This window comes from Ochlerotatus camptorhynchus, unplaced genomic scaffold (genome assembly GCF_037179485.1).
Source record: "Ochlerotatus camptorhynchus isolate MF236.1 unplaced genomic scaffold, CSIRO-AGI_Acam_v1.1 ptg000077l, whole genome shotgun sequence".
NCBI classification, from domain to species: Eukaryota; Metazoa; Arthropoda; class Insecta; order Diptera; family Culicidae; genus Ochlerotatus; species Ochlerotatus camptorhynchus.
Window position 1 is genome coordinate 1,515,688 of NW_027040567.1, and position 25,744 is coordinate 1,541,431.

A 25,744-nucleotide genomic window follows, 5' to 3' on the forward strand; every position below is an offset into this window, starting at 1 on the left:
ATCTCCTAAAGATAATGAAGACGAGCTATTAAACTTTTTGAGATTTCATAAAAGGCGTATCACTAGTGGTAACCGTGATTACCTCTCACCCCAGCAGGCCTGGGTTCAATCCCAGTCGGCGCCGCCGGGATGTTCTGAGGCATAACATCTCTTCGGAAGAGAAGTAAAGCCGTTGGTTTGCACCAAATATTCTCAAAAACAAATGAAGCGGTCCGACCGAATCAATCTTTATCTTCATCCGATAGGCCGAAGTGAATTCATTGGCGTTTCAATGCGTTAGGCCGAGTTTAGAATCCGTAGGCCGAGTTTGGCGTCAAGAAGCAGTGTTAGACTTTTAACAATATCTCAACAATTTGTTTCTCTTTATCAAATCTTAATAATTTTAAATAAACTTTTAAGCAATCAGTAATAATAACATTCCGTTTGGTGCTAAACTACGCAAGATTAAGAAAGACTAAGTGCGGGTTGTGCTTAATAGGCCCGAAATAGGGTAGTTAACCCTAGTAGTCACATAGTCACTATGAATGGAGTTACAATTTCCTGGTCAAACCAAGTAAAATATTTTGGACTAGTACTTGACATTGACAAAAAATAAACTTTTAGAGATAACATTCAAGTCAAATGTAGCAAATATATGAAATGTTAGTATGCTCTTATTAATCGGAAATTCAAACTCTGCCTGAAGAATAAACTTCTAATATTTAAACAAGTTTTTAGACCGACCATGCCTTATTGTGCTGTGCCACTATGGTCTAGTTGTAGCACTACCAGGAAAAAGCACTTCAAAGGATTCAGAACAAAGTTCTGAAGTTGATTTTGAAGTTGTCTTTCTGGTACACTGCCCATAAAAGCATAACTGTCCCATATGAATAGGAAATCAAGCAAAGATGGGACAATTATGCGAGTGTCGGCAGTACAGTACTACCGAGATATATATAATTTCGTATGTTGAGACTTTAGAACAAAATAATTAATAATTGCAGGCAAAAGCTCCCTTTATATTTAGATGAGATTAAGTTTTGAGGCATAACATCTCTGATCACGCCTTCCTTCGGAAGGGAATTAAAGCCGTTGGTCCCCGGTTCATGAGTTGATGGGTCCAGAGATGAACTAGCGTTCGGCTAAACATCTCTAAAATAAAGATTAAAAAAAAAAGGTTGATGGGTCGATAGGTAGGGTCCAGGTGTGGGAGCTGCCTCCCTGGCGTCGATAGCAGTGGTGCTCAGCACGGAAAACAAATCAAGCAAAAAAAAAAGAGATTAAGTTTTAGTATTTAGTTTGACAGTTATGGAACATCTGTTCAAAATACTGAATTGCCAAAGCAGTAACAATGTAAACACACTTAGATGTATATCATAACAACTAAGGCTGGTAAGTTACTTTTGTAGCTGGAGCACCTAGATTAAAATGAAATTTAATTTAATTTGGATTTGAAACAAATAAAAAGTTAAACACAAAGCCAAAAACGGTCACCATAAGTGGTTCAAATCTCCACAATTTTTATCAAACTATTCCATACACACACATCCTGTATAATTCAAATCGGGTTCAACTCCTGCCCAAAGGTCACGACCATGGGGACACCGAAATCCTACTAAATGCACATTAAATCCAATTCGTTTGTTTTTCCACTTCCAAGCGTCCGCACTTATAGCTTCAACCAGACGTCCAACGACCGATAATTCTGTTTTCCAACAAGGACCATTTGCCGGGAAAGTTTCCTCTCCCTTCCATTCAAAGTTTTCTTCAAACGCACAAGCAACTTTTGCTCCACTCAAAATAAAAGAAAAAAGAACGGACGCAGAAATAGCTTTTTGATTGCGGGGACTCGGAGGAGACTCACTTGTAATATCGTACACAACTACGGCTACGGTTGAATCACGAATGTACGATGGTATCAGCGATCGGAATCGCTCCTGTCCGGCAGTGTCCCACAGCTGTAATCTCACTGTTCGGTCCTCTAGGTACATGGTTTTCGACAGGAAGTCTATACCGATCGTTGCCTGAAATGGGAAAAGTAAAAAAAAAGAAGAAGGTATTAGCAACATGTTCTTAGCCGTTGGTTCTATACGTAGGTATGCAAAAAGAAGTTGTTTCGCTAATGCACCGTTTTCGTTTCCGGTACGAGGAGAATAAAAGCAGTCGAGCTTCCCATGGGAAGTATTAGGCCACCCATTTCAATTCATAATATAGCACCTAAGTTGAGCAGGCATGGAATTATTCGCAAGAAATGTATCGATTCTGGCACCGAGCACACGTATACGTATTCGACTTGAAGTATTTAGTAGGTGAAGCTCCATTATGGCTACCCTCAGCACGACAACGACGGTGAACACGACGGCGTGCATAGCGAGACGTGGCGCTATTTCGCTTTCTTCAACAATAAATCTTGCGAATTTATGGCAAGTAGTATCCTTCGGAATGTCTGATGCGAGCGCGTATGTGTGTATGTTGGATAAGTGTAGTAGGTGGAATTTCCGTTTTTCCACGAGATCTCAACACCTTCCTTCGGGAGTGCAGCCTATCCCTCTATCTTGGCGCATTTTAAGGTGAAAGTACCTTTGCGTGTCGGCCGGATCAGTCGAGACTCGTTTGGCAGGCAAGGCACGTGTAACGCAATCACGATGAAACGAACTTTGGCAACGTACATACCCAGGTACGGTAATCAAATATTGATAAGGGCGGATCAGATGGCCATATACTAAACTGTTGAGGTGAATTGCTTTCGGCACCTTTGGGATACTTTTTTGTTGGCCCACTAAGAATGAAGAGTAATGTACTGGTTGGTTAACATCCTCACGGAATCGAAGGCTCGCTTTATGTGGACAGGAAATAGCGAGCTTCCCTCTTTGGAGAGATGCTACGAATCGAAATTTATTACACAATAATGCTTCCTATTAAAAACGCTACTGTAAACATCACAACATGAACCGAACAAAGCCATCTGTAAAATCCGTCACAAATCCAATATTTACAAGTGACTCCCATTAGTCCTTTTGTAGAGAGACAGAAAAGGGACGACACGATACAGCGGCGAACGGTGAAAACTCTCCAACTCAAACAAACAAGAGTGTAGTCGGAACAGCACAGCCATATTAGATAGGGGGGCAATTTTGCACTGCTAAACGAATCAGGAGCACGGCCGTCGATGGCGTCGGGATGTCTCCGTACACATTATTTTTTAACGACCCATGCAACCTAATCCACAATGGTGCTGCTGCTGGTGGTGGTGGTGGTGGGCAAAAGGACGTCGCGACACCATAAATACTACCGAGCGGTCTCTGTTTACGTAAAAGTGGTGGCACAGCGTATAAGCCATGATGAGTTTAAAATGATTTACGTTTACATTCAAAGCGATTGCTTTTTATGCGTTCTGGAACCTTGCCCCTTCGACGAAATATTAGGCGATTTATTAGCGGATTCTGTTTGAAGTGAACCTTTTTCACAACTGGTTATGGTTGATGTAACGCGATTGAAAATAAACACCTAATTTTCCTTAAATACTTAAATCTTAAATATAGAAATCTCGATTACATTTTCGAAAGGAAGATTTTCCCCATCTGATGATAGTGTTAGCATGCGTGAGCAAGCTACCAGTTACGTTAAATCGACGATAAAATGCATTGTTTACAGAAGCTGATACGTCCCTTCGAAAATGATCCAGAGGCAATTTACTTTGATGCTTTTTCGAAACATTAAAACCCAGTTTTTCCGGCGCATTATTTCATTTTGCGTCATTTTGTGTAAAATAGCTAAACAAATGTAATGACGATAGCTTTTTGCAATCTGAAATTATGCTTCGTTAAAAACTGGGTTTGAATTTTTGGACCTTGAAAAACTAAAAGTGGTAAGATATTTCATTCAATCTTTCGATAATAGGTACTGTTAAACTCACACAAGCAAGGGTGAATGATTGACACGTGCCACAAACAGGGATCCATGCATGTAGGTGACAGGTAACACCATGAAATATGTTCTGTTTGCTCTTGATTTTTGGAAGAGCTTTTCAATTTCGCTAATGGAGTGTGAGTCAATGTTTATTTTTCTATTGAGTCACAAAAGCAAAAGCAGTTGACTGTAGTAGTAGTAAGAAGGTTAGGTTAAGCAATACGAGCATTATGGCTGGCCAGAACTTAAAAAAATTAGGCTGACATGATTTATTTTTTCATTTTTTTTTATTGGGCATCAAGCTGGAGCTGCGTGACAGCTTAGTTTTCAAGACTTGACCCATTTGAATAAATGTTACTTGACAATACAGCAGAAGGACTAGCCTATTTTGGCAGCTTGAACACTGGATTCCGTGTGTATTAGGGGTTATTCCGAGAGTCGAAGTGACTTTAGTCACCAGTGAAGTGAGAAAAGTCACGTCGTGGTGACGTGACTCTCTGTGCAAATTAAATGGAGAGTCACGTCACCACGACGTGATTTTTCTCACTTCACTAGTGACAAAAGTCACTTCGACTCTCGGAATAACCCCCATTGTTTCAAGATAGTTATGGAAAAAATGCTGTGACGTGTGCGCGTAGATACATCCGCGTAGTAAACCAATTAAATAAGTAAATCTATTTCGAACGAAATATCTAAATTATGTAAGTTACGAAAACCGCGCGAATTCCGAACGCCGTTCGAATCAACCAAGGCGATAAAAAAAAGGCTTTTTATCATTTAACGAGTGCCACCAACGTAAATGTTGCGATAGTTTGGAAACAAAACACTGAAATTCTGCTTCTGTTACTTACAGCTTCAAAGCTGCAATTTTATTTAGGTTTTAATTATATCGATATATAGGTATCAAATGTACTTACATTTCAGTATTAGAATAACAAATTTAGATTCCAATTATCTTATTTTCAACTTTAGATTTAGGTAGTGGTGAATCTAGGTTAGGAAACTAATTAGATCAAATTCTGAATGTAATAATACAAATGACTTACGGATTTATAATATTTAGATTTTACTAATCCAGACCACTATTCTAGTACTAAATAAAAGCAATTAGGTTTATATCAATATTAAATAATTCCACAAGCAGATGAATTTCACTTTGTGTTAACGTGTTTCTTAGAAAAACACTTCTGATTACTGTTTTCGATGTCAACGGTTGTCATTCCTCATACTATATGTCACTCGACCAAGTCGAGGGAGCGCTCGGTCGCACAATCGCCCGGTGACGACCCAGTGGTTGTCGCAACAGTAAATGTGATAGCCTTTGTTGGCAAGTTGATTAATTTTGGTTTCCTTTCTAGATATTCTACTTTTTATTAGCTTTGTTTCAAATTAGTTATTTCACCGTACGTATTTCAAAATTTCGCGACCGTACCGAACAAATTCTAAACTACATAAGCTCAAAAAACTTTTGGCAAGCGCTACCGAGTTGCGAATCACTTCTGCGTAAGCTCCGTAGACGTAGGCGCGTTGAATCCGACAGCCGCTTAAAGATAAACATGCATCAATACCACGTATTGAAAGATCGATTTTACAGTCACGTAGGGTTTAGTTTATAAATTAACATTGCCTGCTGTTTACAAATGTAAGTACTTGAACAAAAAGAAATAAGTCAACTCAAATGCTTTAACGGCATATATCAGAGATTTCGTGTATTGAGAGAATAATATAGTAATCGAGTACGATAAACGCAGGGGAAACCAATACCTACAAAATATTAAAAGTTATTAATTGTCACATACTTCTAATTTTACTTATTTCCTAAACTATTCCTCTCCTTGTTAATCTGCATTCTATTGGTCTGCTTGCGTTTTCTTATTGAGCTGAATAGGAAGATATATTCTACAACTTTAAAGGCTAGTTGCCTCCCTAAGCGGACCCCCTGCATCCTTATTCTTTTGTTAATCTACTTAATGTTATTAGAGTTTCTGAATTTTCTTATTTAAGTTCATTAGCTTTATTAAGTGAATTCAGGAGAGGTCTTCAGAACAACTAGAAAGTTTCCAATTTTTTCCTGAAGTTAATGAAACTGCCTTGAAGTGCTTTTGTAGTTTAAGAAACTAGCCTGATGCTCACAATACTACTCATCAAATTCTTAAACTTTCCTGAACTTTATAGGACTTCCTAATGTTTCCTTAATTTTTCTAACGATCATGGATCCCTTCTAAAGGTTTAACAATTTGCTGAAGTTCTCTAAACTTCTTTAAAATTTATGTGACTTCTCTAATGTTAACGGAAATGCTCTGAGGTTCTCTGTTCTTTCTTGAAATTCTCAAAACTCCTGTAACGTTTTTGCAGTTCTCATGAAGCTTGTTGTACTGCGCTGAATTTACTTGATCCGTCCTAAAAATGTTTAACTGTCCTTCTGTGAAGTTTTCGAAGTTTTTCTAAATTTCTGGAACTTTTGTGCTTCCAATATAGTTTTATGATTTACTAATTTAAAACTTCTTCAATAGTCTAGACTTTCCTGGTGTTATTAAAACTGCTTAAACGATTACCGAATTTTTTAAAAGTTCTATAGACTGCCCTCAATTGATCAGTATATTTTAACAACCCGCAACTTTGAAGTTTCGTAAATTTTCCTTAAGTATTCTAACCATTATAAACCCTCACTTATTTTACCTAAACTTATCTATGCTCACCAGAAGTTCTCTAAGTTGGTTTAATAATCCAGCAAATTTTCTGATATCTATTCAAAATTCCCTGACGATTTCGTTTCAATCAAAGAATTCTTGGAATACCCCATTTTTGCATTTTTTAAGTTCTTGTAATCTTCATGATATAACACCTATAAATTACTCTTACGTTTTCCGGATGTTCACATAATTTTTATCACGTCCCAGAAATTCTCTAGGAGCTTTGCTGAAGTTTCCGGAACTTCTTGATGGTTTCGACAACTTCCTTGAAATTATTTGAACTGCCGTTTGATTCTCTGATCTGTCTTGATGTTCTCGAAGCTTCCCTAAAGCTCTCAGTTCTATTGAAGATAAATTTCCCTAAAATTCTCAGGACTTCTGTGAAGTTCCTGAAATATTTCTGAAGTTTTCATAAATTTTCTGATGGTCTCTGTACTCCCCTGAAATTCTCGGAACATCTTAAGGGTCCTCAATTTTTTTCTGAATTTACGATTATAGATCTTTAAACTGCTCCAAAAGTCTGAACTAAAGACATGGGAACTGCTCTTAAGATCTGAAATTTCCCAACGATCTCTAGATCTAACTTTTCTGAGGTGCTTAGAACTTCTTAAAAATTTGCACAATACCCTTCAAGTTTTCTATATTTCTCAAGATCGCTTAACACCTATGATGTGCTCTGAAATTCTAGGAACTTCATAAAAGTTCCTGGAAATTTTAGTTTGTTTATGGATCTTCACTGAAATTCTCAGCATTTCCTTTCATTCCTCAGAACTTATTCAAATTTTCTACAATGTGTTGGGACTGCAATGAAGATCTCTAATCTTTGATAAAGTTAATTACGAACTTGAAATAAATCATTTAATTGTTTTCCTTAATTCAGGCACTTTGAAATTAAATATCTTGAACTTGTACATGGAATACGAAACTTTTAGATCTTGGACTTACTCAAATGAAGTACGTTTTTTAACTTTATTAAAATGATAAATTAAGTAAGTGCTAAACTTCAACATTCAATGGATTTGATTGTAAAGCTGTTTCTTTAAAACTGATTGCCATGTTTTAAAAACGTTTGGGTTAATTACTGTTGTTATTTTATCTTCCAAAAAAGCATATTTTGAACGCATTTTAAAAATAGCCTGGAATTTATCTATTAAAGTTCTGGAAAAACCTATAAAACTCAGGTAATTTTATTTAGAAAAATAAGAAGCCACCCTGTAGATAGAAAAAGACAATTAAACGTCATAAAGCAAAGAATGATCAATCATGAAATAAATTCACTCCAAAAAAAGTTGAAAATAGAGACTGATTACAAGAAAAAGTGACCTTAGTGACTTGACCTTAAAAAAAGAGACTTTTTAGTGAATGGCTTGAAAAAAGTGACCAAGTCACTAAAAAGTGACTCGCTACCAGCCATGCCTTCAAGTGACTAAAATGCTTCACTTTGAAGTTAGTTTCCTAGCTGATTTTTAAATTATATAGGGTATGTGGTCCAACTACACTCACACGTTTCCACTATGTCGCACCACAAAAATACGTATGGGTATGTCACAATAGAAGCACACTACAGTGGAAATTCCTAGCCATAGTTCAAACATTTATCCCAAATCATAATGAAGCACGTATAAGATTGTATTGTAATTATGTACAAAAATGGTGTTTAACATTGTTCCCTGAGTAATAACTCAATAAAAACAACAATGAAAGCTTGTCACGCAAATAGAAGGAGCACTGTTGGGCACTTTCTGAAATATTTCAATTGTACAATTCCCGTTCAATTCCAAATAAATCTATCTGTGTAAAAATAAATAAAATAAGAGTGATTTGCGGAAAAAAAACCCGCCAGTATCGCCCTCAGGTCAGTGCCTATACGTAAGCGTACTACGACGCAACTCTTAAAAAAGGAGTAGCAGGTGTGATGATATCACTTCAGCCTAGAACTTTGGTTCTCTCATGCAATGGTTCATCAGAGAGGGGAAGCTCAGTAATCCTGCCACAGCATAAGCCAACGATGCCGGACCTAAACCAACCGTCTCCAACCCACATAAGAAGGGGTCCATATAAATGGGCGGCCAAAAGTGCCAACAATGCAATGTTCGATTTTTATATGTTTTCATCGTTTTTTTTTTGTAGTTTATTGTTTATATTTTCAGGATTCATGAAAATATGTCAACAGGAAGAAAGTTTTATTATGCAAAATGTCTCCAAAGTTGGCCATTTTATAAATACCAATTTGAAGTTGTTTAAAAAAAAATATGTTATACAACAATAAAAAGAGTTCTAAATATGATTGTTGTATACCATTTCAAAGCTCATATTTTGACCTATCCGAAACTGTAGAATCTATAAATTTAAACGCAATAGAGCCTGTATAAAACTACATATAATGTTAAGGTAAATTTAATGGTCTTTACTCATAAAAATAACTAAGTACGCCTCTGTTCGCCGCAGTTTTCCATAGAGCACTTGAAAGCCCTTTATATTATCTTTCGAAAAATGCAATAAAAGCTTGCGGAAACTTGCGGAAACGCTAAAACGAAGCATTTAAAAACTGCTATGTTTTTGCTCTTTTTTGAGTTTTGGCATTTTTTTACGTTCGCGATTGACTTTGACGATACAAGGAATTTGGTCACCATATGCGGCTCCATGTCAAGGGGGTTTAACCTCAAGGAAGGAGATCTATTTGATTATAAAACATGATTATATGATTTCATTGACGAAGTGAAACTGGCTCACAATAGGGGTGTCATCCTCCCCCTGCACTTTCTGGAGCTGATAGTGGTGACCAGCCGTTGAACCGGTAAATTTATTTGTCTACGCAATCTAATTGCATTACGGAATCTAATAACAAACATTTGTGAATTTTCTGCTTCATAAGAGTGTTACTAATCCTTACTCGATCGCGGGTAAGCAATCTCAAGATAACAAAAGACCTTGTTGTTGTTTCATTCATTGGCATGCGCGTTAAACACGTCAAGACATGATTCACCTGCGTTTAGCACCATTAGCAAGTCAATCAACCAATAACAGAGCGAGCGCGCAAGGATTGGTTCGTACGCGAAGGGAAGGTAACAGAATACAGATGGCAAAGGAAGAAGACAACTAACAGATAAGTGGCTGGTTTTCGTTGTTCGTGCTCATTCGTGTTCAAACTTTTGTTTCAACTCGGCGTGAAGTTATATGCCAGCAATATGGCAGTGAATAAAAGAGATCTCATCAATTTGTTCATCAAGCCAAAGTCTAGTGATGTCATCAATGATTGCATTGAATTAATCGAAAGCCGCTTCAACACTATTTTTGAAACTCGAGACCGAAAAATCTTACGTTGCAGAGTTAAAGCAAGGTTTATTAAGTTTTAAGTGTTGCTCCCGAAAAATCAAAAACTTCCTTAAGCATCATGCAAAGTGGATGAGTATTGATTACAGGCTTCCTGTGAATGTTTCTGAACCAACGCCAACGGAGAACATTGCGGATCCGGCTGTTGTGTTAGCCAAGAAACCATGTACAAGCAAGATGGGCCGACCGAAACTCTCTTATGATGTTCAATCGGGAAGGTCAAAAAGGCGAACGGTCAATGAAATATCGAAACTTTTTGAACAAAATACTAACCTGGCGCTCGATACAGCGAAGTATATTGCAGCGAGAAATGGCGATGGTGAAGTTGTATCGGGTTTGACAAATATCAAAGGCAAAAAAAGCATCGAGAAAGAAACGAACCGTAGTATGATGAGCCCTGATGCTGCATTAGCACTACTTTTGGAGTGTGAATTGACAAAGGAGCAGTACAGGAAGGTCCGTAATGCAGCAATTTCTCACGGCCATGATTTTTTGCCATCGTATGATTCAGTCATAGAAGCCAAAAAGAAATGTCGTCCTAAAAACGTTGTCGTCACTGAAACTGAAGCCACCGTACCATTGCAGGATCTGGTTGACCATACCATCGACAGGATTATACATAGCCAGTCTGATTTTATATCACGTCAAGTTCAAACTTTTGACAGCCAAACCTTCAAAGCAAAACTAATCATTTGCTGGGGGTTTGACGGAAGCTCTTCTCAGTCTCAGTTCAATCAGGAGTATAATACGGTTGATGATCATCATGAGACATCCGTGTTTGTAACATCTACTTTGCCACTAAAATTGACTTGTGGTGATACTATTCTATGGGCGAACGCAACTCCTCAGTCAGTAAAGTTTTGTCGGCCAAAAACCGTGAAATTCGAGAAGGAATCAGCAGAGCTAACTCGGCGCACTAAAGAGGAATTTGAAGAGGAAATTTCCAACCTAAATCCCACCACATGTTTCGTCGGAGGAAAAACTTTGGAGGTTGAATGCGATTTTTTTCTAACGATGCTCGATGGGAAATGCCTTTTGCATATATCAGATGAAAAATCCAGTTTAGTATGCTATATATGTGGGTGTCTTCCATCCAAAATGAATGATCTGCACCTTGCAAGAAGCTTCCTTATCAATCAGCATATGTTGACGAAAGGGTGTACGATGCTTCATCTGTGGATGAGATTTTTGGATGTTGTTACGCATATATCGTACAAACTGCCCATAAAATTGTATCAAGTAAAAGGTGAGAACAACAAGAAGATTGTTGCAGCTCGTAAGAAAGAAATTCAAAATCGCTTCTGGAATGAATTGCATCTAAGACTTGATTTTCCACGACCGTCAGGAGGAACGAGCACAACAGGTAGTCCTTAAATAATTTGTTTTGAGAGTTCTTAATGTTTGCATAATATTTTCAATTATTATTTAGGAAACGTTGCAAGACGCGCTTTTGAAGATCCGGTTAAGCTGGCTGAAATTCTTGAGGTAGATGAAAATCTTATAATTAATCTGCAAACCATCCTTATATCGCTAGCATGTCAGTTGCCTATCGACATTCCGAAATTCGAAAGACTGTGTGATGAAACAGCTGAGTTATACATCGATAAGTACAAGTGGGCTCCAATGACACCTACTTTGCATAAAATCTTAGTACACGGTGCGGATACACTAAGAAACATGCCTTTGCCGGTAGGACAAATGTCAGAGGAAGCGGCCGAAGCAAGAAACACAATTTTGAGGGAATACCGTTTGAAACATGCCCGCCGATCTTTTCGTTTGAGCAATTAGGAAGATGTGTTTCATCGGCTTCTAGATTCCAGTGACCCTGTTGTTTCTAGTGTTTATTTGGAGGACAGACTGCAGAAGAAGAAGCACAAAGTACTACCCCAACGTGTTCAAGAACTTCTACTGTTAATAGAAGAGGATTCCAACGAAAACATCAGATTAGAATATCCTGATCAACTGGATGCATTCTTTGAACAATTGGATGTAGCTCCAAAACATCACCAATGGACGACAGCAGTAATATGGAAATCGAATAAATTACATGTTGTATACTTGCTGACTATAATGTTTGTTTAAAGAAAATTTAATCTTTACCGAAAAATCAAACGCTGAATTTGATGATTGTGACCCAATGTTCCTTAAACACAGAGGGCTATCACTGAATCACATTTTGAAATCCTCATTTTCACGAAATATCCAACCAAACTATTCTTTTTTCCATTGATTCAACGTCAAATCTGATAGGTACCAAAATGTCAAAATCGAAAACATGTTGGATTCAAACTAAATGTATTGGGTTGACAGCTGTAATATGCCCCTGTTTGAGCACATGCAAAATGAATGGTCACGTAAACACCTCCCTCCTCATTACTCAGATACGTTTAAGGGTTCGGTGTTCGGTCTTCTGGCATTGGCTTAAAACAATCCATATTAAAAAATTACCCCTCCTTAGTTCAAAACCTGGCTACGCCCCTGATGACACATACTTGGTTTTATTATTCTTTTATTGCAAAAAATATAACATAGAGTAGTAAACCATGCGTTTGCAACTATAAAAAGACTTTTGGTCGCAATTCACATTTTCCGACCATTGTGCAACGCTCCACTAAGAAGCATAAGATTAGGCTCGCCACCAACGTTAAAAACTAGCCAAGGGGAGGGCATTCCATCCCGTAACCCTATTACAAATAATTTCTTGATTTTATAGTAATTTAAGGTTGACGTAACAATAAGACTTCGAACATTCAAGGTAATTAATCACATGGTGACCCGATTAGTTTCCTCCAGGTTTGAGAATTTGTTTTCAAGCATTTCCTTTAGAATAATTTCCAGAATTATTTTAAAATAAATTTGAGATTCTCTCTGGGAATCCATTAAACAATTATTTATAACAGATTCGAAATTCACTGCAGAACAATCCAAACAATTAATGAAATTCATTCTTAGATTCTCGAAGAATTTTAAAGTATTTTCTAAGAATTCACTGAAGCTTCTTTTCTTTTTTAAATTAACTTGAATTCTTCTTAGACTTCGGTGACTTCGATTTTCCAGCTTTTTCGCGGTTTTACCGATTTCCCAGTAATCATCTATTTCCTTAAATTGGGGCCTCATGGCCTCAGATAGCCTAATCCAGTTGTCGGTATGGTAGACAGAGTGTAGTATGAAATACTAATTATTATTTCAAACTAAACTCTTTTTGCCACAGTGGGGTTTCTGGAGCTTTGGTGCAAGATTCTCTGGGGATTTTAAACACTATAAATAGTGCCAAGATTGACGAATATCTGTTGGACCCTCGGGTTAATAGGTTTCTGAAATTCCGATAAACCCGGGATTTTTCAAAGTTTTAGGAATTTTTGAAAAGTAAGATGGACTTACATTTCACACAATTGAAAATCTTATGATTTTTTTCCAGCAATCAATTCTTTTTCTTAAATTAGCTGAGTAAGTTAGATGATATATATTGATAGTTTTGAGAATCTAGAAATGGAAATCTACTGAAATATTTTTTTTTAAATTTGAGTTTAACATTTACTTTAAAAAAATATTATTATTCGCATTATCATTCAATTGATAGTTGAAAAATACAACCGTAACAATAATGGTTTAATTTTTTTTGGGGAGCTTTCGCAAAATCCGCTACCATGAGTCTCCCCATTGATTTATAGCGACTGTAATATGGTCACGACGCATGGTAGTCTAGTCGTATAGGAGTATTGAGTGAAAACCCAAAACTTTAAAACTTCAAAAAATCAAACTCAAAAAAAAAAAAAAACATCGCTGGTTTTTTGATATGTTGTGTAAAACAGCCTAAATTTTCAAGGCAAAATATAAAAACCAAATGGGGTCAAGAAGCAGTGTTAGATTTTAAACAATATTTGAACAATTAGTTAGGGTAGAGCGCTACTTCGTCGTAATCGCCCATTTCCGTTCTATCGATCAGAAAAGATCTATAATATCAATGATTTCAACGTGCACAAATCCATAATAGGTTTGTTCCGATGCGCTAGCTCATTAGCTACAACATAAATCCTGTTAGAGCGCATTGTATGAATATTTACGCTCATTGTTCTCAAAACAAAAGAAGCGCTCCTAGCGAATCCCCTTTTTCTACGTTTATCCGTAGGACGAAGAAAATCTAATGGCGTTTCAATGCGTTAGGACGGAATTGAAACTCGTAGAACGAATTTAGAATCAAGAAGCAGTGTTAGATTTTAGACAATATCTCAACAATTTGTGCGTCTTTATCAAATCCTACGGTACGTATGGAAAGGTGAATAAATTTGCAAGTCATATTTGATAGAAATATTACATTTTTTGTTTAAACTCGTTCAGCAAAGAGGTAAAGCGCGGGTTGTGCTTAGTAGGACGGAAATTAGATCAAAAACCCTACTCTTGATAAAATTTTACGGTACGTACGGAAAGGTAAATACATTTAGAAGTCATCTGCAGCGAAAACATTCCTTTTTCCGCTCGAAAAAATAAGGGAAAGCGCGGGTTGTGCTTAGTAGGCGCAAAATTAGATCTAAGCACTACCGTTCATTTGATATTTTGATCTTTGAAATCGGCTCAGTGCTTCAAAAGTCATGTTGCAAGTTGAAAAAAAAACAAGATTTTTGGACCACCTTAACATGGAAATACCTTACTGACAACATTACACATTACAGGTTTAATATTTTGCGATAAGGAACAAAACTACTAATTTAACGAAATTCTGAGAACCACAATATCGTTTTGCTATGGAATGGCTATATATATATACATATATCTTGGACTACTACTTGATCAAAAATTAACTTTTATGGATAACATTGAGCGCATCTAAGCCATATGTAACAAATATATAAAATTTTGCGTACTCTACTATAAGCAGAAAATCTAAATTTTGCCTGAAGAACAAACTTCTAATAATTAAACAATTTTATAGACCGACCACGGCCATGCTTTACGCTGTGCCAATATGGTCTAGTTTTTTCCCTAACAGGAAAAAAGAATTTCAAATGTACTACCGAGGTACATAGATTTTTTTTCTTTATTAAAGAGACTTTTAGCCTTGGGCTGGTTCGTCTCTTAAACTGACAATACCATTCGATAAAGGAAGTTTTCTCTATCAGATGGTGGTGTTAGATTGCGTGGATGTGTTTTGACTCTCAAGAAATTTGCGATTAAAGCCATTGTCAGGGTGGCCAGTGAATTTTCAATTTAAAATTCCCGGTTTTTTCCCGGTGCAAATCTTAAACCGGTTGTTAAAATTCAACAAAAAACGAAATAGTACGCATTTTTAAAAACGTGACCAACTGTAAATTTTGGGAGATTGTTTGTGGGAAAAATAAAAAGCAAAATTACTGAAAGTTTTTTTTTTAAAGCTGAAAGTATAAATTCAACTCTATGAGGCACTTAATGTATTCAAAACAAAGCATTGATCTTTCGAGATACTACTTTGAAAAATCAATTTGTATCACTTTTTATGCTCGATATATCTTATGATTGCAAAGCCCTAGAATTTTGTGAATTCAGGTAAAATTGAACTTGATACAAATGCGAATTAGAGGAAATTGTTAGAGATATCAGATAAAGAAAATGTGGCTTCACTCCGTTGTCGATACCAACATTAAATATTAACCTTCCAGTACTTGGGCTGATGTACAAAGTTAAACACGAAAAAAAACATCTACAGACGTTGGAACTCGCTGAACGTGAAACTAAACATGGTTCATGAAATTTAATACCCACGTCGAATATTTGAAAAATATTCAGGAAAAATTATTTACTGAAAGGAATTTACCGAAAGGAAGAAAAAAAGTGATTTAAAAAGATTCCCAATATTCTGAGGCTGTGAAATTTGTGTAGTGACTGAAACCTGATTTTTTTTTCAAAATTTGTTATAAATAACAATCTTTGTGATGCAAGATTTCGAGAAAAAATTAAAATGTGAGATTTTGAAAAATTTTCAAGATCACAGATTTGAAAAAAAATCATACTTATGAGTCGTGGAGTCAATTTTCAAGGCTCTGAGACTTGGAAACATTTTAAGGGTTATAACAAATTACAGAACCATCGATAGAATCTTGGAATTTTTAGTAAAATTTAAAAGTGTTCGAAGTATTTATTTCAACCAAATATTGAGGAGGATTCCCACACAATTTTTGAAGGAGAAGTTTTGAGCAGGATTCCAGAATTATTCTGACATGAAGTCCGTAGAAATTGTTGGATTAATTTGGAGAGATTTCCGTGGAGAAGAATGGAAGTTCTAAATTAAATTCTGAGGTAATTTTTGAATATTTTAAAAGAAGTTGTGAAAAAAAAAAAGTTAAAGGAAAATTCCTACGTGATTCTGAGGAGATTTGTATGAGGATCAGGGCCCCACAAAGTCACTTTCAATCGAAAATCGTCAAGCGACGATGAAGCTGTCAACCATCACTTTCAATTGAAAGTCATTCTGTCTTCTCTTCGAGCATATCCCCTTCAACATCAACAGAACCACTTTCGATCAGTTTTCATGCTGTTTGTTTTGGCTTGACAAGTCTTCATTTCTTCTTTCATTGTCAAATGAAATTACTTTTGCATTGAAGCGAAGCTGTTCGATCCAAATTCGTGCAGTTTTAGGACTTTTGTTGTTTGTTCACTCGGTTCATTTAAGCGTATGCGCATAGATCTGTGCACGTGGATGTCAAATTTATCATTGTCGGGTGGTTTGTTTACCCATCAAAATGGGTACTTTTTGAATTGGGGTGACGTCTAGAGATCGAAAATTGATATGCGACGCCATTTTGAAATCCAAGATGGCAACCTCAAGTTTAAGAAAAAGTGGGAAATACTGTCAAATACTTATCAATAAAGGTATTTTGGGAATCGGGATCGCGTCTAGAGGCCGGAAATCGATAGCCCACGACATTTTTAAATCCAATATGGCGGCTTCCTATTTCAGAAAAAAATGGGAAATGCTAATGCCGTCCCATCAATATGGGTATTTTTGGAATCGGGGTGACGTCTGGAGATTGGAATTCAATATCCGATGGCGGCTTCCGGTTTGAGAAAAAGTTGTAAATTCTATCAAATACCCATACAAACGGTTTTTTTTAGAATCAGGGTAACGTCTAGAAGCCGGAAATCGATATCCGACGCCACGGCGGCTTCCGATTTGCGGAAAAGTGTCAAATATCCTAAAATATGGTTATTTTCAGAATAGGGATGTTGAAAATTGATGTCACGCCGTCTTTAAATCCAAGATGGCGGCTTTGGTTCAGAAAAACTGTGAAATACTCGAGATACTGTCAAATACCGATCAATGTGGGTTTTTTGGAATCGGGTTGACATCTAGAAGAAAGAAATCGATGTCCGACGCCATCTTGAAATTCAAGATGGTGGCTTCCGATTTCAAAAGAAGTGTCAAATAGCCTACAAATGGCATCGAATATCGATTTTCAGCATCTACGCGTCGTCCTCGTTCCGAAATACCCAGATCTTAGGGTATTTGACACATTTTGTGAAACCTGATGGCCGCCATATTGGATTCCAAAATGGCATCGGATATCGATTTTCGGTATTCACACGTTGTCCCCATTCAGAAAATACCCATATTGTAGGGTATTTAACACTTTCTGAAACCATATGGCCGCATATTGGAGTCCAACATAGCATCGGATATCCTTTTTCGGCAGTCACGCGTTGTCTCCGTTCCGAAAATACCCATATCTTAGGGTATTTGACACGTTTTATGAAACTTGATGACCACCATCTTGGATTCCAAAATGGCATCGAATATCGATTGTCGGCATCCCCGTTCCGAAAATACCCATATTGTAAGATAGTTGACACTTTCTGAATCCTTATGGCCGCCATATTGGATTCCAACATAGCGTAGGATATCGAAAACATAGCGTCCCGTTCCGAAAATAACCATATATTAGGATATTTGACACTTCATAAAACCAATGGCCACTATCTTGGATTCCAAAATGGTTTCGGATATCGATTTTCAGCATCTACGCGGCATCCCCGTTCCGAAAATACCCTATTGTAAAGGGTGATACGGTCAAAATTTGGTCAAGGGAAAACGCGTGTAAATCGGTGAAATCGTTTATTTAAAAAATCAAATTAAATTTCTTTTTCAAGTTCAATTAGTATAAAATTCAGGAAAAATATTCAGTTAGGCTTCCGCTTTTCCAAATCCGAATTGCCGGGCCTTACGCTTGACCCTTGCCATCAGATTTTGTACAGCCACCTTGTCCACCTTCTTCGCCGCAGAAAGCCAGTTTGCCTTGAACTGCTGCTCGCCCTTAGCAGTTTTTTTGGTCTTCTTTAGGTTCCGCTTGACAATAGCCCAGTATTTCTCAATTGGGCGGAGCTCTGGCGTGTTGGGAGGGTTCTTGTCCTTGGGAACCACCTGCACGTTGTTGGCGGCGTACCACTCCATGGCCTTTTTACCGTAATGGCAAGATGCCAAATCCGGCCAAAACAGTACGGAAGAACCGTGTTTCTTCAGGAAAGGCAGCAGACGTTTATTCAAACACTCTTTCACGTAAATTTCTTGGTTGACAGTCCCGGAAGCTATGAAAATGCTGCTTTTCAAGCCACAGGTACAGATGGCTTGCCAAACCAGATATTTCTTTGCGAACTTTGACAGTTTCATGTGCTTGAAAACATCTGCTACCTTTCCCCTTCCTTTTGCCGTATAAAACTCCTGTCCCGGAAGCTGCTTGTAGTCGGCTTTGACGTAGGTTTCGTCGTCCATTACCACGCAGTCAAACTTCGTCAGCATCGTCGTGTACAGTCTCCGGGATCGCGCTTTGGCCGTCGTATTTTGTTTATCATCGCGATTTGGAGTCACTACCTTTTTGTAAGTCGATAGTCCGGCTCGTTTTTTGGCTCGAGGCACGGTTGTAGACGATACACCCAGCTTATTTGCGGCATCTCGGAGAGAGAGAGGTTAGGGTTTCGCTTGAAACTACCGGCAACTCTCTTTGTCGTCTCAGCGGCTTCCGGTTTTTGATTTCCCCCCGATCCAGACTTCCTGGCTGTCGACAAACGTTCCCCAAACACTTTAATTACATTTGTAACGGTTGATTTGGCAACTTTTAGCGATTTTGCCAACTTTGCGTGCGAGTAGCTCGGATTTTCGCGATGCGCGAGCAAAATTTTGATACGCTGCTCTTCTTGCTTGGACGGCATTTTGACAACTGAAGAGTGAATTCCAAAATCAAAATAGGAGCAACATTCTACACACACACACCTTCAAAATGAGGGGTAATCAGGTTTTTTAAATGCAAAATTAAAAGAAATACGTCAAGTTGATATTGACCAAATTTTGACCGTATCACCCTTTAGGGTATTTGACACTTTTTCTGAAACCCGATGGCCGCCATTTGGGATTCCAAAATAACGTCGAATATCGATTTCCGACACCTTCGCGTCGTCTCCCTTCCGAAAATACACGTATTGTAGGGGGGTATTTGAGACTTTCCCCGACCCCGATGGCTGCCATCTTGGACTCCAGAATGGCCTCGTTAATTTAATTTTCGTTTAATATAAAAGAATAATGTATTACCACAAACGAAGTGACAGACGGAGCGGCTCGAAAACTTTGGTGACTAACCTGCTATTTCAATTTTTCAGTGTACCACATGGCAACACCACTACTACTGGATTGTACCACATGGCAACACTACTACTGGATTATACTAGCATTTTCACCAAATGTATTAGAATGTTTTGGTTCTATCTCTTTCACTCTACTCAAAACTGAAATGCATAAAAAAAATGACAAAATGATACATAACACTGTCAAAGAATCATTGTACACAAAATCAACTTTGTTCAAATCAAAACAAAAAAACTAACCCATCTGGTGGATGATGGCACAAGCTTCCAAGAAAATTCTATTACAGTGAACCACATTATTTTAATGGATTTCTTCGCCAGTTAGTCGTCTGTCACTTCGTTTGTGGTATTACTACATATAATCCGGATGCCATCCGTATCGGCAACCGATATTGTGCGGATACTATTCGGATACTATATGTTGATGCCTGCGTCGTCAAGTCGTGACAAGTCGAATGAGCCCCGAATTGAAGTGAAAGTGGAAAAAAACGAAGGAAGCAGTTTTCGAGTCGTTCATTGCGTCAATTGAAACAAGTCTTTGCTACAAATGAAATGAACTGAAGCACTAGACGAACGAAACATGTGATAGTCCAGTCATGTTTCAAAAAAGGAATGTTCATCGTGACTCGATAACAAGAAACACGATGACTTACACGAAAATGATATTGCTCGAAATGAAGCGATTCTGCGGAGAGTTCATTTTCTTTTCTTTGTTTCGAAAATGCAGAACCCTGATGAGGATCGCGAGGAAAATGACAAATGCATTTTAAGAAGAATTCCAAAAGAATTATGATGATAATTCAAAAAGAACAGAGTTCTAAGAGTTCAACCCTAGCGCGAAAGTTTCATCACAGAGAATTCGCATCACAAATTAGAAAGAAATTCATTAAAATACTCCAAGGGGATTCTTAATAAAATTTCGAAAGATTTATGCTTTGAATTTTTTTAAAAGAATTTCCTAGGAATCAAAGTCTCCGAATATGTTCAAGGGAAGTCTAAGAAGGATACCAATAAAATTCTTGGAAGGGGTTTCAAGGAAGTTCCAAAAAGAATTTAATGGCACGGAGTGTTTTCTGCTTAATTTCAGAAGAATTTTATGATAATTCAGTATCTTCAATATTTTCTTTCAAGGCCCATGCACTTTACATTTGAAATTCAGACGACAAAAATCAATTTGAAATAGTTCTGAATGATTAAATTCTAAAAACAACGGCAAATTGAAGAAAATTATGCAACAAATAGAGTAAGACATTCAATTGGTAAAGAATCACTCTGTTTTAATGGTTTATTCTGAAATTCTGGTGTAAAAATGTGTTCCTATGGTATGTTTCATTAGTTTTTCCCGGTTCTCTCATCGAGTTTCCAGGTTTTTCGGCGGCATTTCCGGTTCGTCTGTCATTGTATACGTTTGGTTGTTCCGTCTATTTCAATTGTTGGTCTAGAGATGTCCAACAAAATAATTAATAATTTCAGACAAAAATCCTTGTTGTGTGAACTGCGTAAATACACCTAGGTATATATCATTACAATTAGGGTTTATAAGTTACTTTTGTAGCTGGAGCACCTGGGTTAAAATATGAATGTAAATTTATTTGAATTTGAAACCAATAAAGAGTTAATAACAACTGTTGTTGCGGTCCGCAGCATTATTACAAACTATTGTTAAGTTGAGCACCACTGGCCCTAACTGATTAAGGTACGGTTTAATCAACAACAATAACAGCAACAATTTAATGAAAGTAGTATTAAGAGATCACAAACTATCCAACCATTTCATATTGATATCGAAAACTTTCGTAGAACTTCGAACAATCAGATAAGAGATAATATAAGCGGTAAGATTAGATATAGTTCGTTTCATTCTGGAGGAAATCGAAAAAGTTTTGTCCTTGTATCCGACAGACAACTGGACGACGACGGTGATGACCAGCGGCGCCCCATGGCGGTAGACAGCACACGCGTATGATTCGCTCCATTGGTTCCATTTTTGCTATCAAATAAGTTCATTTTTGTTGCGACAGCTCGTGTTATTGTTGTCATCGTCCGTCGGTTGCAACTCGCAAGGTGGTCCAAAATCAACCTGTCACAGCCATCGAGAACCGATTCCACCTCCAATTTTCTGGCAATCTATGTGTATGGACTTGAGTGGTTGAGTCACCAGAAGCCAAAGCGAGCCCAATGTGGTATGGGAAAATCAATAAAATATATGTGTGGGAATTTAGAGGCTATTTTCAGTTTTATGAATCAGCATCAAATATTCAGTATGCATGCCCCGGACACGACGGATGAACCACCATCCAGTTACGTGGGGGAAATGTCGATTGAGATGAAGAAAGCCAGCTCACTCGCCGCGGAGTGAAAGACGAAGAAATGAACATCGAAATTGCAGCTATAAGCAAAGACGATAAGAATTTGCACTGCATGCAGAGCTCTTTCGAACGAGTCGGTTCTACTGCTGTCTCGGCGCTCAATTAAGAAGTTAGTTAATAATTGACGCAATTAATTTGAAGCCCGCGGGCGGCAGCAGTGTCGCAAAGTGTTGAACCGCGTTATTGGGTAGACAAGACAGAGCCGACGAAAGTTGTGAAAACGGAAAAAGTAATTATCCTTGTAGGCTGATTCGATTTCCTTGAGGGTAATTTTTCGAAACAGAATAATTCGAATTATACGAGTCATGGTAAAAACATTTCCATTTTTATCTGTGCGCTTCTGAAGCCAATCCACCATTCACCATTGTTCCACAAGCCCAAGCTTTATTATTCCGCAGAATGCTCCAGTTTCGTGGCGCCTAGCTTCCCACACACCAACATGACGACTATGACGTGCACATGTCTGTATAATGTCCTCTTCTCTGCTCTGTCATTGTTTGCTATACAATTTCGGCACGGGCACGTGACGCTCAAACATCCGGTAGACTGTAGACTGTTTGTGCAGCCATGATATCCCTCATTCCGCCCAAACATCCAAAGGTCAACATGACATTACACGTCTTAATTCACATCATCCTTGCAGTAAGCGAGCGGAAATTGGCCAATTGCCAATAAGGTACTACTACACACGATACTCTGTCGTGAAAAGTTGAAACTCCCAGTCCCAAAGAATACCACCGACTACCGACTGTTAAAATTACTCACTTTGAGATGGCCGGAAGGCCGAAAGCATGACTCAAGAAGTTGCATTTCCTTTCGACTCAAATGCACTTGCCCCCCAGAAGCACGTACATATACCATTGCTTCGGAATAAGAAGGATACGGACGACAATAAGTAGGTCAGCGACAGGTCCCATTCATCCAATATGCATGCAAGCGAATCCATAATAGAGCAGCTTGCCGTTCCAAAACGGGCATGAGCGATGGAATCAAAATCGACCAATTTTTGCTGGACCTGGAACATGATGCCTAGGACGGATCGGTCGTCAGGGACCGACACTCTCAGTTCTGTGAGCGAACACTATGTTTGATTAGTATACTTGACTGCCGACGCCGACTGCACGTCTATCCTCGACGACATTGTGGCAGTACAAATTGCTACCATTTACATTCGTCGATCAATGTTTGTCGGACGAGTCCAGATGAGTCCAATGTTTACCATCATTGGCATTATGGCAGAGCGAGTTCTTTCGGGTTGTTTTAACACACAAACACTGTATAGGTCCACTGGCAGCAGGGATGCCAGGTGTAATTGGAAAAAAATCTTCAACGAGATCTCGACGAAATATCTTCACATGTCTTCTTCCTTTGAAATTTGCGGGTGGGGGAAGCACAGTGGGGTAACCCCATACACAAATCGGACGTAATGATTTTTTTTGTTAAAAATCGTAACCTAATTACTTTTTAAGTAATTTGATTTTCCAAGTTGGATACTAGACACCTCTGCTGAGAAATTTGGAATAAGAAAACTAGAGCAAAACAACTGTTTTTAGAGCCAGGGTGGGGTTAGGGTAACTCAATTCAAGAAAATAGCTCTAAATCGGCCAATTTAAAAGATACAATAAAGTTTTTTTCAACAAAGTTGCTTGAAATTAGCTCAGCTATAACTTTGCCCAAGAATGTATACCTTAATTTATTCAAACAAAAAAGTTAGATTTTTGATTTTAATGATAATAAGAACCACCCTAGAATTCATTGTCATAAAAATGAGGGCCTAACTATAAGAAACAACTTTGTAGAAGAGACTTTTAGTCTAAAGTTTCAATTTCAGGCTCAAAACATATCATTCCACCTAAATCTACATTCTGGACCACTGTGCACTGTGGAAAGGAGTTCAATATTTCCGAATTATAATGCTGAGTCTATTGAATTACAGAAGTTTAAGACAAGAAAAATCCGTAGGAGTTAAGAAAACATCCTTTGATTTCAGAGAACTTCGTTAATGTTCAATATTCCCTGTAGAATTTGAAGGAACTTCATAGAGCTTCAGGTAATTACGTAGAACTTTAGAAAATTTCGTTGAAGTTCTGGAAGCTCTTTAAACGTGCCGCAAATTTTATAGACGTTCTACTAACTTAGGAAAATATCAGCGAACTTTGCAAAAATACAATGACGTAGAAGTGCAGAGAATTTTGTAGTACATACTTCAGCAAATTTTGGTAGAAGTTCAGAGAACTTTGTACAATTACATCAAACTTTGTAGAAATTAAACGAACTTTGAATAAAGTTAGCGAATTTTGTAGACATTCGGGTAGCTGCATTGAAATTCTGGGATGTTTACATAGCTTCATTGAATTTCTTAAAACTTCAAGGACTTTGTAGATGTTCAGGGACATCCTAGAAATTCAGGAAATTTTTTTAGAAACTCGGAGAACTTCATGGAGCTTCGGAGAATTTCATAGAAATTCAGCAAGTGTTGTAAAAACTCGAGAAAACTTCGTATAAGTGAGAATTTTGTGCATGTTTTGAGCTCGTTGAAGATTAATTTCTGATAACTTCATTAAAGTTCCGGGACTTACGTTTAACTTCAAGTTTAATGGACTTGGGGAATTAAGTAGGGAAACTTCTCCGAAAATAATCGAAATTCATAGAATAGGGGGAGGATGGGGAGGAAGAACTTCATAGAAGTTCAGTGAATTTCATAGAATTTTTGAGAATTACGTAGCAACTCGAGGAACTTCTAACTAAAACTCTGTAGAAGTACATGGAATTTTGCAAAGGTTCAGGAAACTTCGTAGAAATTCGGAAAATTGTTTAGATGATTAGCGAACTTCGTAGAAACCCATGGAAGATTGTAGAAGTTCAACAAACTTATTAGAACATCCGAACTTGTTTTGGGATGCTCTTGGAAGTTTTGCGAACTTTGTTTAGCCCAAATCTTCAGCAACATTCGTAGAAAAGGTTCAGGGTCCTTATTTGGGGGTATGTATCTTTTGTATCTTTTGGGATCTTGTTGAATTAAAAGAGCTTGGAAAATAGAATTATAGAAGTCGGAAGAAGATCAGAGAGCTTCGTGGAAATCGATTTTTTTAGGTTAAGGGAACTTTGTAGATGTTTAGTGATTTATGTATTCTATATTTATTATTTTTAAATTAAAATTTTAAATATGTATATTCATGTATGAAAGGAAATTCTTAATTGTTCAGCAACCTTTTTAGAAATTCAGACGTAGTTTGTGTAAGCTATAGAAAAATCTTAGAAGTTCAGGGAACTTCATAAAAGTTGACGGGTTCTAGATCCCAGGAGTTCACGAAGCTTCCCACAAGATCAAGGAGGGAGCTTCATTTGAGACCATAGAATTGAGTTTATGTTCAAGAAACTTTATGTATGTACAGGAACCTTCGCAGAAGTTCAGGGAACTTCGTAGAACTCTACAGATCCTCGTTGATATTTACGGATTTTCAATAACTTCTCTGGTTATGTTTGATGACTTCAAGTTATTCTAATGGTATGCAACTGTTCAAACATTTAAATGTCGTCTCTCAAATATTGTTCCAAGAACGGCAGGTTGATCAGGAAATATTTAAAAGATTTCCAGCTAATCTAAGATTTCAATAAAGTCCTTTGGATACGTTATCAAGACTTCAGGTTGATGACATATTATTCTGAAGCAACTGTTAAAAAAATATAAGTTACGTCTTGAGAATCAGATATTCTCTCCATATTGCAGGTTGAACTGATATTAAATACACAATTATATTCACAGATTATAGATTCATAAATTTCAATTGAGCTATCTAGTTCATTCTTCAAGACATCAGGTTGATCAAGATGAAGATATTAAACTATTCAATAGTT

At 37.4% G+C, this 25,744-nt stretch overlaps 1 protein-coding gene across 2 annotated transcripts in view; it reads right to left on the reverse strand.

The window, feature by feature from the left end:
* Rab6 (RAS oncogene family member Rab6) overlaps nt 1-25,744 on the reverse strand; it is a 102,054-nt gene that overhangs the window by 37,843 nt on the left and 38,467 nt on the right. For both annotated transcript variants that reach the window (XM_065217482.1, XM_065217483.1), the window contains exon 3: nt 1,844-2,003. In XM_065217482.1, the coding sequence (XP_065073554.1) occupies nt 1,844-2,003 (160 nt within the window). The remainder of the gene's footprint in view (nt 1-1,843; nt 2,004-25,744) is intronic.